General features: G+C 37.7%; 1 protein-coding gene across 1 annotated transcript; it reads left to right on the top strand.

Moving 5' to 3' along the window:
- Positions 1-2,296: 2,296 nt before the first annotated feature.
- On the top strand, positions 2,297-12,370 carry LOC108666747. Its single transcript, XM_018153668.2, has 2 exons — positions 2,297-4,071; positions 4,460-12,370. The coding sequence occupies exons 1-2, from the start codon at positions 2,461-2,463 to the stop codon at positions 6,092-6,094; spliced, it is 3,246 nt and encodes a 1,081-aa protein (XP_018009157.2). The 5' UTR covers positions 2,297-2,460; the 3' UTR covers positions 6,095-12,370.
- The last annotated feature ends 1,443 nt before the right edge of the window (positions 12,371-13,813 follow it).

Here is a 13,813-nt window from a genome sequence, read left to right as displayed (position 1 = left end):
CGAGTCCGACGAGTCGAGTCGAGTCCGACGAGTCGAGTCGAGTCCGACGAGTCGAGTCGAGTCCGACAAGTTTAATGCGTCAAGATTTTTTAACCTCTCCAGCTTAATGATTTTAACCTTTTCCTTTATTCACATTCCATCCCCGGCGAGCTACGTCATCACTTGTTCCCAACTTCTTTCAACACAGTGAGGAACAAACTTGAGGTGCTCTGCACAAGTGGAGAGCGAAGAAAATTTGGTATGGAGTGCGTTGAACTGCATGGTTGAACTAGATTATTAGTTCAACCACGGTTGAACTGTATCTCGTCAATAGTTGACTTGTGCTGAAAGTGGGCCTTAAAGAACTTATAGAGAAGTGGCCCAGTAGTTACAGTTCAGCAGAGTACCAGGATTGGAGCAGAGAGGCGCGGGTTCGAACCCAGCTCTGTGCGCCAGTTTAACTGCCCTGAGGCCGGGCAGTTAAGTAAAGCAGAATTGGGGCAGTGAGTTGTGAGTTTGAGACTGCTACATGCTGTGAATGTTCTGCGATGTTAAGAATCGGCGACAGGCCTGCGGCCTAATAAACGCTGAAACCGCTATTATAATGACTTCAGAACTGGGTAGCAAACGCCAACAACAAAAAAGGTTCATAAGAACTGTTTACATGTAATAATAGGACGATTAAGTATAGCAATTAATAGCTGCATAACTTCAGCTATAATGTCCGAAAGTAAGTCTTAGCGTTTTTTCGTCAAGCCGATTAAATAATTTTCATTTCGCTGCTGCTGACAATTTGCAGTCAAAAAGATGAAAATTTATTTTCACGCTCTAAGTTGAAAAATTTTCAGATTTTTCATAGTTAACTTTTGTAAACTCTATTTCACACGGGTGCCAATGAATTTTTTTGCTAATTTTCAATAAAAAAGAAGAAATGGGATAAAGAAAATACTTCGATGTAGTTCGGTTGGCATCCCTGACTCCTTAAGTGTTTGTGCTCAGTCTCAAGAATGTCAACAAAAATTTAGGATGTGCGCAATGTATATTAGTTTGGTTTTAAATTTATCAATGATAAGAAGAGCTTGAAGTTCATTTGATAACTCTTTGACTGTTTTGCACCATTATTAATTCATAAATTTATGTTGTTTTACACGAGAACTTGCAGGAAAGAGTCAATTTTGCCAAATCTCAAGTCATCATCGGCATATTAGAACATTTGAGTTATATATTTGCTACTGAATCAGTAGCTATGTTTACAATTTACATCAATAAATGATGTAAAAAATTAGCCGAGTCGGATGAGTTTCATTGTAAACAATATATTTGTTACCCTAATTCTCACTCATATGAAATCGGCATGTGCATTTGACTGATTTGAGCTCTCAGAATTTCAATAGAAAATCATAATGCTTAGAATATAATAGAACANTAACCAATTTAGTCCGGTAATCTCTGCTTGAATGAACTTAGTCTGTCTCTTATACACATCTAGATGTGTATAAGAGACAGACTTCATGCCGTGTAAAGGTTCCCAGTAATTTATTATTGAAATTATGGTTTTTAATTATATCTCACACTGATCCTCTAGTGGAAATATATTTAAGTTCCCATAAATTTGCAATTGGCTGTAAAATCAAGCAATTTTTTCTGCATCTGTCTTTCCAAACTCCTACATTCAACATTCTTTACAGATCATAACTGCTTCTTCATTCCAGCTAGGTCTGTCTCTTATACACATCTAGATGTGTATAAGAGACAGCGTTTACCCTATGCCCATATTAATAGAAAACATTTTTTGCAAAGGCAGGATTTTTCTCATTCCTGGGCATAGTGGCAAAGCAGGGAGTTTTTTTTAGACTCTCCCTCAAGTTTATTTTTGACTCCTATAAGTAAACAAGCAAAGTATCATCGATATCAGCATTATCATACATAAGAAATTGGTTTAAATCTTGAGTAAATGAGGAAATCAAAAATGAACTGATTTCCTCATTTCCTCCCATTCTTCTTAGAAGAAGAAGAATGGATCTAGCTGCAAGACATATATATATTTTGTGTCATCTAATGATGCCTTTTAATTACTCTAAAAATGTTCATGGTAATGATGTGGACTTGATATTTATTACATTAGAATTTTTCTTAATGGATTCTCAAGCATTTCAGGATTGCCTTGTTTAAGGATTTGGAGGATACCAAGGCACTGAACTTGGAGTGTGGTTTATATTAACTATGTAATGATTTACTGAAAATCTTATCTTGTTAAAAAAATTCAATTTTATAATTCTGAAACTTTCAGGAGTGTTATGTTCCATTAAATGATTTATTTTCTCTTGAATAGGTTCTTCACACATAACAGAATGTCTCCAAATAAACAATTTGTGTATCAGCTTTTGTGTTGTCTCCATTCCATAAATTAACACTAATCCAGAGCAACATTTGTTGAGCCTCTCATGAGGACGTCTTCCATGAAATAGCAAAGTGTTGGGCATGGATCTCGCTGTGAAGGATTTCCATGCTACCATGAAGATGATTGCATCTGACACTATTTCCTTACAATCAGACAACTTGGGATCATCTTCATTTGATGCAAACAATCAAAACCTGCCTCTTTCAGACAACAAAGATAAATGGAATCATTTGTCTTCAAGTCAAGGCCTAGGTGCTTCCAACTCTCAAGGTATTGTAAATAGTTCCAGTTCTGATTTCTGTGATGGAGATATTCAACAAGATTTGCCCTACCATGCTGAAAATAAAACTTTTGAAAAAGGAAAATCTCCATTCATGAATCATTCTGTTGGAACAGGAAATTCATTTTCTGTTGAAGACCTTCAAAAGAGAGGAGAAAATAGTATCTTGAACACCAGCAGTTGTGATGTAAATTACATTACTAGTTCTCAGGAAAATAATCTTACTTTCAATGAGCAAATGCTCAATCCTCATAATGCTTCCTTTAATACTTGCCAAGGGTACTATAACCCTAATATTAATAGTGTAGAAGAATCTAAAAATCTTCAAAATGGCTGCTTGGATGCTACCAATTCACGTGACAGTGGTCAGTGTGGCAAGGAATCAGATCATTTTGTTGAGGATTCAGAGATGCAACCAAGGCAGAGAAGAAAGTCACGTAAACCACTCAAGTCAAGCATACGTTATGTGAAGGCTGTGAGTGACTCTCCACTGTCTACTTGCACTGAACTCTCCCCTCCTCCCACTTTGAGTTCCCCTTCTTTACCTTGCACTCCCCCTGTGTCAGTGCAAGCTCCTCTCTCCCCTCCTCTTTCTGACGTACAGTCTAGCCTCTCCAGCTTGTCTCCATGCTCTTCCGTTAATAGTGATGAGAACAAGTGTGCTCCTCGAGCGCCTCTACCGAGACTATTGCCAATTGATAATTGGCCTGCATCATCTGCCGTCCTGAACAAGCTGCCTAACAAAATAGACAATTCATCTCAACTGAAACAAGATGAACAGCACCATTCCTTCATCTCCAATCCTGATGAGTTGCCCCCACCTCCCCCGTATCCCAAAGTTGAAAACATACATATTACCAACAAGATGAATTTGAGGTCCAATGAAGCACCTAATTCTAATGATAGTGCCCATGAAGAGATGAACGAGTCCTGTGATGCACATGAACAAAATCAATGCAGAGAAGACAATTCAAGACCTCCTCCGCCTCCATACCACAGCCACTTCTTCTCTCACCTGGATAAAAAATTGTGTGATTCACCCTCAGATATCAGCAATACTGATAGTGAAAGCTCAACATTGTGTCCAACTCCTAATCTCTCAAGAGTATCATCTCTAAATGAGTCATTCTGGTCATCTGTTCACCTCCCTTCATCATTGTCAGTTTCTGCCGTTGGTATCCCTGATACTCAACTAAAAGGCTCAGTGTCTTCTAATGCTGATTTTACAATTGATGGCAGCAAGAAAGCCTGCAAGAAGACATCTGATGGCGATGGTGACAACAAATCTGCGTGTGATGCATTCCCAGCCAATAGCATGGCTATGCTTTTACAGCGCTTGACTGCATCTCAAAACAGGGAGTGTGGAAATCCTGCCAATGATTTTTTCATGATTGATGATTCTAATATACAGGTAAAGTTTGTTTAAAAATTTTCTTGATTTAAAATACTTCCTTTGAAATCTAGATTAAATTCATGAACTTCAGACATGCTCTGTGATCAGTTAAATTTGAAGAAATTCTCATAACAAAGGTGTGTGAATAACACTTCATGCCGTGTAAAGGTTCCCAGTAATTTATTATTGAAATTATGGTTTTTAATTATATCTCACACTGATCCTCTAGTGGAAATATATTTAAGTTCCCATAAATTTGCAATTGGCTGTAAAATCAAGCATTTTTTTATCTGTCTTCCTAAACTCCTACATTCAACATTCTTTACAGATCATAACTGCTTCTTCATTCCAGCTAGGTACTGAATTTTGCTGCTTGGTTTGAGCTAATAAAATTCTTATTTTGCAGAGACATGATGGGGCGATGGTCCAGCAAGCACTCAAAAGAAATGATGATATTCAGCACCCTGAGGACTCCTCTGCTAATGGAAAGAAAGCTAAAAACACTATCAATATTGACATTGATAAAAACAACTTGACTAGTATTCTTAACAACCTCATTGCCAAGAATGTGGTGCAACCTAATAGCCTCTCTGCAGATGCACCAAACTCCAGTCACTCTATTTTTCTCCCAAGTGATCGGGATAGCCCTTCTGCATCAGGTATAGAACCCCAACAAACTGCATTGCAAAGCCCCCATCCTTCTTTTGAAGAGCAGGATGCTGCTCCATCTCCATACAATTCAGACAAAAACGATTCGTGTGCTTCTTCGCCCTCAACCTCTAAACAAAGGTCTCAAGTAATGGATTTGGTGAATGAACATAACTCTCAAAGGATGGATATTAACAACGATCAGGATCCTGAAGATGTCAATGATCAAGCAATGGATCTTGGTAAGCACGCATCTAACTCAAGTGACGACCAGCAATCTGCTTCTGATAACAACGCTGCTGCTGTGGCTGCTCTTGTAGCTGCTGCTGTCCAGGGCAGCTTTTCTAATCCACTGATGCCTGACTCATCGCCTCTGTCAGCTCTTCTTGCTGGCAATGCAGGCAGTGATTTCTCTCGTTGTGCTTCACTTTTTGCTCCAGGCATGGACCTGATGACACTGTCAGCATCTTTATCTGGTATGCCCTGTGGACCTTTTCGTAATGAATCTGCTGTTGATGGTAAATCAATGGGTCCTGATAAATTACAGCTTTTACAGTTTGATAAATCTTTTTTAGAGAATGTTTCCATGAACAATTTGGGTAACATGGCGGCCCTGACCTACTTGCTTCAGCAGCAGCAACAGCTTCAGCTGGAATCAGCAGGACTTGGCAGCGGCAACATAACTAATGCCCTGAATGGCCTTACTTCTTTGCCACCCCTCAATGGACTCGCTGGACTACAGGCCATCCCGGGGCTTGAAGACATCACTCTGCAACAGGCCTTGAAGAAAATGAGGTACACTGGCGATGCATCAATGCCGGTCAAGCGTAAACCGCGATCCAGCAATCACACCAAGAGCTTCCACTGCAGTCTCTGCAGCAAGAGATTCTCACTCAAGGATGAGCTAGAAGAGCACATGCTTACTCACACGTCTGATGAGCTTGGAAATGAAAGCTACATGCAGAAAAGTTTTGCTTGTACCGAGTGCTCATTCCGCACCAAGTATAAGTTTTGCTTGCAACGCCACATGCACATACACAGTGGCGAGAAGCCGCTTGTTTGTCCCTACTGTCGCTATCGCTCCATCTCAAAAGTGAGCTATGATAACCATATACGCACTCATACTGGGGAGAAGCCTTTCTCATGTCCCTATTGTTCATACAAATCAAGTTTCAAAAATAACCTGACAAAGCACATCAAGACTCACACAGGCTCAGGCAAGCCGTATACCTGCAACAAATGCTCGTGCTGCTTTTCGTCGCAGATGCAGCTCAAGACGCACATGCGCCTACACATGGACCCTACAGGCACCCACAGCTGCACACAGTGCCTCTACACCTGCATGTCTCGTTTTGAACTCGAGTGCCACATGCGCACTCACTTGCCCATGTAATAATTTGATACCAAACATTTCTTTTCTAATGCAACGACTGAATGATCTTTCCTGTTATTTTATGATTTGTTTAAACAGTTCTCAGAGTGACTTGCCCATGTAATAATTTGATTCCAAACATTTCTTTTCTAATACAACGACTGAATGATCTTTCCTGTTATTTTATGATTTGTTTAAACATTTGAGTGATCTAAGTTGAAAGGAATGTCAGGAAATTGAATGTTATGAATAACACCATGTTTCGGTTTTTGTTTAATGTCACTACTGATGTGAACAATATTATTATTATTTCAATACTCGGATGTTTGGAATACTCACATTTAATTAGGTAAACAATAATTCTCTATGCTTTTTATCCGTTTCATTAATCCTGAAATAATACTCTTGTGTTTTTAAGTTTTCAAGGTTGAAATTTTGTACCTGACATTTGTTGTTGCATTCTTGTTTTAATAATATGAACTACCTGCTGTCTCGAAACTAGGTGCATCTAATGCTGCGATAACCTCGTACATGTGTTGAAACTTATTCGTCCTGGTGCTTCATCACCTTCATAAATTTGTGCAGCTGGCTTTTGCAATCATGCGAGATTTTATTGTGCGAGATTATACTGAATTCATCTCCCTATTCATACTACTAGTGTTGTTTATCAGTAAATTGGCTTACAAACTTTATTTTATTGAATTTCTGATATTACTGTAAAGAAATGCCAATGCCAAGGTATGATTACTGTGATTCCTAATAAGGGCATTCAACTTTTCAAACGAGTCATTTAATGACTTAATCCTCTCACTTAATACTCTGACTTAATACTCTGACTTAATACTCTTTAGCACTGTCACATTGAACCCAACAGCTGTGTTACCAGTTGCTATCTAGTTCTCCTGATGATTATTTGTATATTTTGTTATGTATTATCTATACTCGCATTATTAGTCAAATAACTGTATAGTTATCCTCTGGTTGTGGGCATATTTGAACGTTTTCGATAGTTGTGTTCCTTATCATTACAATGAAGTTAAGTTTTTACATTGTTTGTCGTACGGCATGAAAACGATCTTCAAGAGGAGCTTATTGTTCTTGTTTGTTGCGGAGATGTGAACGCAGACTTTGTTCAATGAGTGAAAAATGATATTTTTACGCCTTTGTGGATTAGCCATATCGTGGATGCACGCGTTATATTTTGAGTAACTCTCTGGTAAATACTCATAGTTGATGTAACATTTCAGTGATTTTGGAGTAGCTTTTCTGTTTGTAATTGCTTATTATTTTTTGGATACGCTCAAACTTTCAATAATGGTTATCTGGTTATAATAGAACTACTGCTTAAAATTGCTACGTCTTGAATTTTTCCTCATTCATTTTTATTTAGTTCATTGAAATTCTACTGACGGTGCTCGAAAAACTTCCATGAGGATACAATTGCTTATTTTTTAATGAATTGACTGCATCATGAAGATGTGTTCAAAACTTGATGGCCGTCCTATTGTGAGTTCTGTTTTTACTGTTAGACTTTTTTAGTACATATTTTTTTGGTTTAAAAGGTAATTGTTGACATCGAATTACAAAATAGGTTCTTTCTTAACCACCTTGAGTATCATTTCATGACTGATGTGCAATGACGTTATCTGTACCCGCTATGAATCTCCTGTTATTTTGTTTTACTTTAATGGTATTCAAGTTTGTTTTTGTCCCTTGATATTTTGATGTTCTCGAGTTACCTTTAGAGTTGTGTAACTGACGATTGCCGGGAGTAGCGAGAATTTTCTTTGATCTTATCGTTGTTTTTGACTTGTAACAACATTAATTATGTTTAACAATGCACATAATTGTAATTCTATAGGACATGAAAACTAATTTCTCTCATTCTTTTCATTTATTACGATCGGAGAACAAATTTATAACGATAGGAGAAAAAATAATATTTGACAAGGCATTCAAGTAAAGCTGTGTGCTGACTGAGAGGAGGCTTTTTTGTTCTAACGAATTGCATGTCGTTAAAGTGTGAGGTTGTTACTGCTATTGAATTATTGCAAGCAAGATGATGTAATGAGAGCTTGTTCTGCTCCAAGCCTTCACTGTATGAATAAATGTGCGTGAATGTGAGGGAGTGAACTTAGTACCTTACATAGCTTCAAAGTATCTGGCTTTCTGGACTCCTAGAATGTTAGTCTAGAAACCTGTTGTTTATAGTGTGCTTTTTTAGAAATGGTAACATTGTAGATGAGCTATATTTTGAGCTTCTTTTTGTAATAGAAAAATGTTTATTTTTAATTTGTGCTATAGTAAAACGCTGTATACGCTTTATTTTTATAGTGGAACTGATCACAAACACATGAGAGCTTTTGTCTGTGGTAGAACTAATGAAGTATTACCAGCTTAGATAACTAGCTTTAGGGATTGTTTAGATGCTCTTAAGATAAGAACCTCATAGCCGTAATCTTAATTGTATACATTCCATCAACACGCAGGCTCGGCTACTGTCGGAACCTCTTCACATACTCGTCCTCAATTCTACAACTTACGTAGATTTGTTTGGTATTCTGAAGGCGTCCTAGGGTTTGTTGCTATACTTCGCGCCTGTTTTTTATGATTACCTCGACATTTTTGTCAGAGGATTCAAAATGTATGTATGTCAGAAACAAACATTTTGACACGCATATTGTATGTTTTTGTCAAACATACAAAATGATGATACTATGTTGTATGTTTTTTGACGAAGCTGGGTTTACTATTTTCACGCCACATTTTCCATCCATGCGTATATTAATTGAAGTTTTTATAGAGATGTTTTTTTTCTGTAGAGGCGTTTATTAGTTGATACTGAATATCCAAACCTCATGTTATGGAAATCTGTTTCTGATTTCTCTTGGAGAATTGTGCAACAAATGAAACATTGATTTCAATTCCGTAAATTTTTCTCATTTCAGTTGTAAATTATGACCATAAATTAACGCGTTTATGCAGAATACTTGAACATTTTCATGACTCCACTCCCGGACTCCCTTGTCTCAGGTGTTACTCTAGCATACCGAGATCTGCCTGTCATGCTTCAATCAATGCACTAGAAACATCTTCCCTCTTGTATTGTCCATTTAACAATGATTGAGAGTGTCAAATATTGATGATAATTGGAATCTGTTTCGACACTTCCTCTCTATCGATGACTTGAGGTATCGGGTATCGGGGATTCCATTTACTTATCAACGAAGTATTTTGAATATCCATTAAATTTTATAGGCAGAGAATGGTTTGCTGTTGCTATTAACGCCTTTTGTGTAGCCGTCCTAAAAGTTCAAGTTACTTTCATCTTGCAAACGTCCGAGGGTTTGATGAAAAAAATCGTCGTGCCTTGTTTATTGCAGACTTTACTGCATGTTTATTGCTCGCTTCCGGTGCTGGAGTTTGGAAATTTTTTGAGTTTTCATAAAATAAAATTCATCTCCAAATCCAGGAGATTGTTTTTTTTGAGCCGATCGATTATGATGCAACCTCTGCTATTCACGTTCTTGTTTCCAAAGCCAAAATTACCTACCGGCTAAATTAGTTTTCCATTCAACTCGGATGGTTGTATTAGATGTTGCGTATAAACTAAGATTATATTAGTTGTCCAAATTATTATCTCGAATATTGACAGCTATTATTGTTAAGTATTCTGTATGGCATTCTTGGGTTAATTGTTTGTATCTACGTTAATTCAACTATGGTTAGGAATTTTAGTTTTAATTGCTATTACGCATACCCACAAAGACTAATTTACCAGGGATATCTTTCCATTTGATTGAGCTCGACATTTGGGGATGAAACTTCTTTATGAATGAATTGTGTGGTTTTTTTAGTAAACACGAAAACTAGGTATTTCTCGCTCGCAATTTACTTTAACCATGCTGATTAAAATGTAAGCGTGGAGTTAAAATGTATTAAAATGCCATTGATGTCCGTATTGCTTGAGCCTTCAAGCGTGACGATGTCATTGGTACAGTCCAGGTGCAATGTACACTGTGCGTAAAGGTGCTTGTACACGGAGAAAGTATTAGCCGATAGTGTTAGTGGTCAGTATTTCTACTTCAGATATCGGGCTAAAAATGGAAGAAAAATGCAACATTTTTAATTTTAGTAACAATTTTATCAAAATTATCAAAAATTATGTTTGAAAATTGGAAGAAATTAGCTCGATATATGAAGCAAAAGATACTTGCCACTACCACTACAGGCTAATACTTAGCTCGTGTATAAGTACCTTATGATAAGCTAGATTATATATATACATAAGGTTGCTAGTGTAAACCGGTGCCGTTAGATAGCATGCAGGGTGTTTTCCTCTTCCTTAATAGGTTTTAAACTGCGCGCGTTCGTGCCACATTTTTGCAAGCCAATGTTATTCCTATAGAATCTGAGTGGACTTGGTCGGGCTACTGCTACCTCAGCCTCGCCCTTATTTTTGATGCCAATTGTTATTCCTGCTAGAAACTGCAGCCACTCACCGAACGGTCGGTGTAATGTAAGTCTTGCTCGTAATATTCATGCCAATCATTGTTTTTATGGTGTTGTATTTAACAAAATGTTTGTGACTAGTCATTGCTTCCTATGAAAACCTTTGAAATCTACAAATTTCAAGTGAATTTGATAACATTACCATAATTGAATCTGTACATTTTCATTTTTTGGCTTCAAGTGCTCGGAGAGCGCGAAACTATTGGTTACGAATTTTTACTAACACCAAAGTACGAAGTGCAATGTCGAAACATCGATAATGGTAGCGCGATGGTGTTTGACTAATACCAAAATAAGCTGTGCAATGTCAGAACATTGATTGTCGATGATATTTCTTTGTCGGTGATCCAGTGAAACGCCCGGAATTTGCGTGATTGAAAGCGCTTATTATTGACTTTTGTTGTTACGTAACTGATTGTATAATTATTTGGTTGACTTCCCAGTGCTGAAACTCTATTGTGCATTCGAATTTTCGTGAAAACTGTCTTGTTTCTTTTGGAATCTTTATTTAGTGTTGTATTTCTTTGCATTGATAAAGTCAGGTTGTCTGCTAACAGACAAGGTTGTTACATTAAAAAATTCTCATTTGATTTCGGTCTCCTGAGCTGAAATTTTCCAACTTATGAAGTTGAATTTACACCTGTTGTTCCGAGATGAGTCTTCACAGCATGTTATATAGGCCAACATGAATTTTTTTAATGAACTTCCGTTAATAGTGTTAAGAAATAAAGTTTTTTTGTAGCATTCTTTACTCGTGTGATCATTCAATTGGCTTTATCATACATTTTCGCGAACAACAAAAAAGTTAATGGTCAATAAATTATTGTTTCATAACTGCAGCATCGTCGTCACAAAATGACCGCAAAGCGGACAGGAAGATTTTCCTCAAAGATTTACTGCTTTCCGTTGTGATAGGAGCAGGGAAAATACCCTTAGCATAATGATGAAATAACACCGCTTTTGTTGCTTCTAGCGTGTTTTGAATGTTAGTTAATTGATTACCGCTGCAGAAGTGAGATCCACAGACGTGGTCATTGCATGTAGGCAGAGCCGACTGAATTCGTCTCTTGCAATACGAAGAAAGTCCGTTCGGGGCTGCATTTCATTTCTTGACAGCGCGATACTTGCCTCATGAGGAATCGGTTATCTCTGAACCTCCTCCAGCCCTTGTCTTCGCAGGTCTGATGGCTGGAATTTGTAATCCTTTTAGAAGAAGTGAAGTACTCGTCTTTTAAAAGGTAGAAATTTCACGCTGTTGAGTGTATGGTGTGAACGGAGTTTCAAGCTTGAAGTTGAAATCGGATCCTGGGAACTGTTCCAATTTTTGCTAAAATTACGCGCCGAATCTTTAGGTTGTGATTATAAGAGTATTATGTCCATGCTTTCAGTCCTCTAAATACTGAACTTGACTTCCAGTTCTCACTACACGTTATTGAAGACCTGGGCCTATGGAGGCCTGCTGATTCTTTTCCGGCATGTAAGATGTGTACGTAGTGCAATATTGCTTTAGATGATGAATACTCATAGCAACATGGTAAGGCTTTTACGCGTAGGTGTAACATATAATAGTCGAGCGTACTTAAAAGTTACGATTGTAGGAGGTATTGTAGTGCAAAGCTTGCCGCTGCACCGCCGGCGTGATGGAGAGCGTGTGTGGAGGCGAGAGTGCGGTGGCTTCTAGGGGCTGTAACTAATGTATTGCAGTGATAGAATTAGGCGCCAACGTCGCGGCGCTGACATGCCCGTGCTTGTTCGTCTTGGCAGAATAAAATGTGATGGCTTTAATGTGGCTTTTAATCCTCCTGTTACATGCGATGACGATAATTGTTTTTATTACTGGGTTTACCAGTACTTCCATGGCCTTGCGGAGGTCGTGAATTAAGTGATTCATGCTCGACATATCGTTAGCGGAAATATGAGGGCTCATAGGTTTTTTTATGTAGTAAATCAAAATAAGAATAATTTAAATGTGCTGGTTATCAATTCTGTGCCAACAAGTATGAATTTTGTTCCGTCTAATTAGGTTTGAATGTTGTTGAGTTGGGGCGTGACCGTGAATGATCGAATAACGCTTTGAGATCGCGTGCATTTAACGCTCACCACCGACCGATATTAACTCTAAGGTTATTGCAAAGAACAATTTTACAGTTTAGAATAATAGGTGGGGCGCTGGGACCCGGTGGTTGAGAGGAGGCAACAGTTGCAAAATCGTTTTGCACCAAACTTCACTGTGAAGTAATAAATAAACTAAGTAATATCGTTCGTGGCTCCGAAAATGTTCGCGCATAACACTATTGTTGCACGCAGCTAGGTTATGAACCACTACACATTAGGAATTTCCACATGGTAACTGGATGATAAAATATTGTTACTGCTATTGCAGTCCAAATTGCTTTTCTTATAGAATACGTAGAAGTGTCGGCACTGAAGAAATAGGCCCATGGCCTGTTGCCGATTCTTGAACTTTTCGTGACTTGATTCACAAGGGATCCGGCGTCTGGAACCCGATCTTTCCATAACTGACGATTGATTAGGTATATCAACAGTAATAACATGTATAAGTTTAAGCCTTCTGCCACCATCAAATCAAACTAATAACTTGATTTTTTTCGGTTTGTGATATAATATTTTGTACCCCAAAATCAATAATTTTAATGTTCACATCATGCAGCCATTTCAGCAAGAAATAAGTTAGTAATAAAAATGTTTTAAAATCCCTCATCCTTTGATTAATTATCTAGTATATACTTAAAAAGTTAGGAGTTGGATAGGTTTTTGAAGCGCTTATACGGTCCGTAATGATCTTCATAGTTCAACAGACGAATTAAAGTGACTGGGAGTGATAACTTGGTAAGTAGCCTCAAAATTAATAATCAATTACTGGATATATCTCAAGTATCTAAATTCTTTCGCAGGAAATGTGAATGATGAATGAGAATTTTTTTCATTTTTTGTTTAGCTCCACGAAAATTTATTTTATCAGTTATGAGAAAGTCGATGAAATTAGTAGAAGGATCAAGGAAAATGTTTCCCTTAGTTAGAATCCCGCCACCGGCAGAAACAGAGTGGTGTTGGTGCGATGTTGAATTAGAGGAGTGTGATGTTTGCAATCAGTGCGAAGAAAAACTCGAGTGCTGATATTCTATTAAGTTTCTCTAATATAAAGATGATAGATTGAGGGAAATTCTATCTATGATCTGGTCTAAAAAATGTTCGAATTGAAAAATT

This window comes from Hyalella azteca, unplaced genomic scaffold (assembly GCF_000764305.2).
Source record: "Hyalella azteca isolate HAZT.00-mixed unplaced genomic scaffold, Hazt_2.0.2 contig16423, whole genome shotgun sequence".
NCBI classification, from domain to species: domain Eukaryota; kingdom Metazoa; phylum Arthropoda; class Malacostraca; order Amphipoda; family Hyalellidae; genus Hyalella; species Hyalella azteca.
Note: the sequence above shows the minus strand (reverse complement) of the source record. Positions and strands in the feature narration are given on the sequence as shown.

Coding starts and splice junctions, on each gene's coding strand:
- LOC108666747 (XM_018153668.2), top strand. CDS start 2,461: ATGGATCTCGCTGTGAAGGATTTCCATGCTACCATGAAGATGATTGCA. Junction 4,072..4,459: donor TTGATGATTCTAATATACAG/GTAAAGTTTGTT, acceptor CTTATTTTGCAG/AGACATGATGGGGCGATGGT.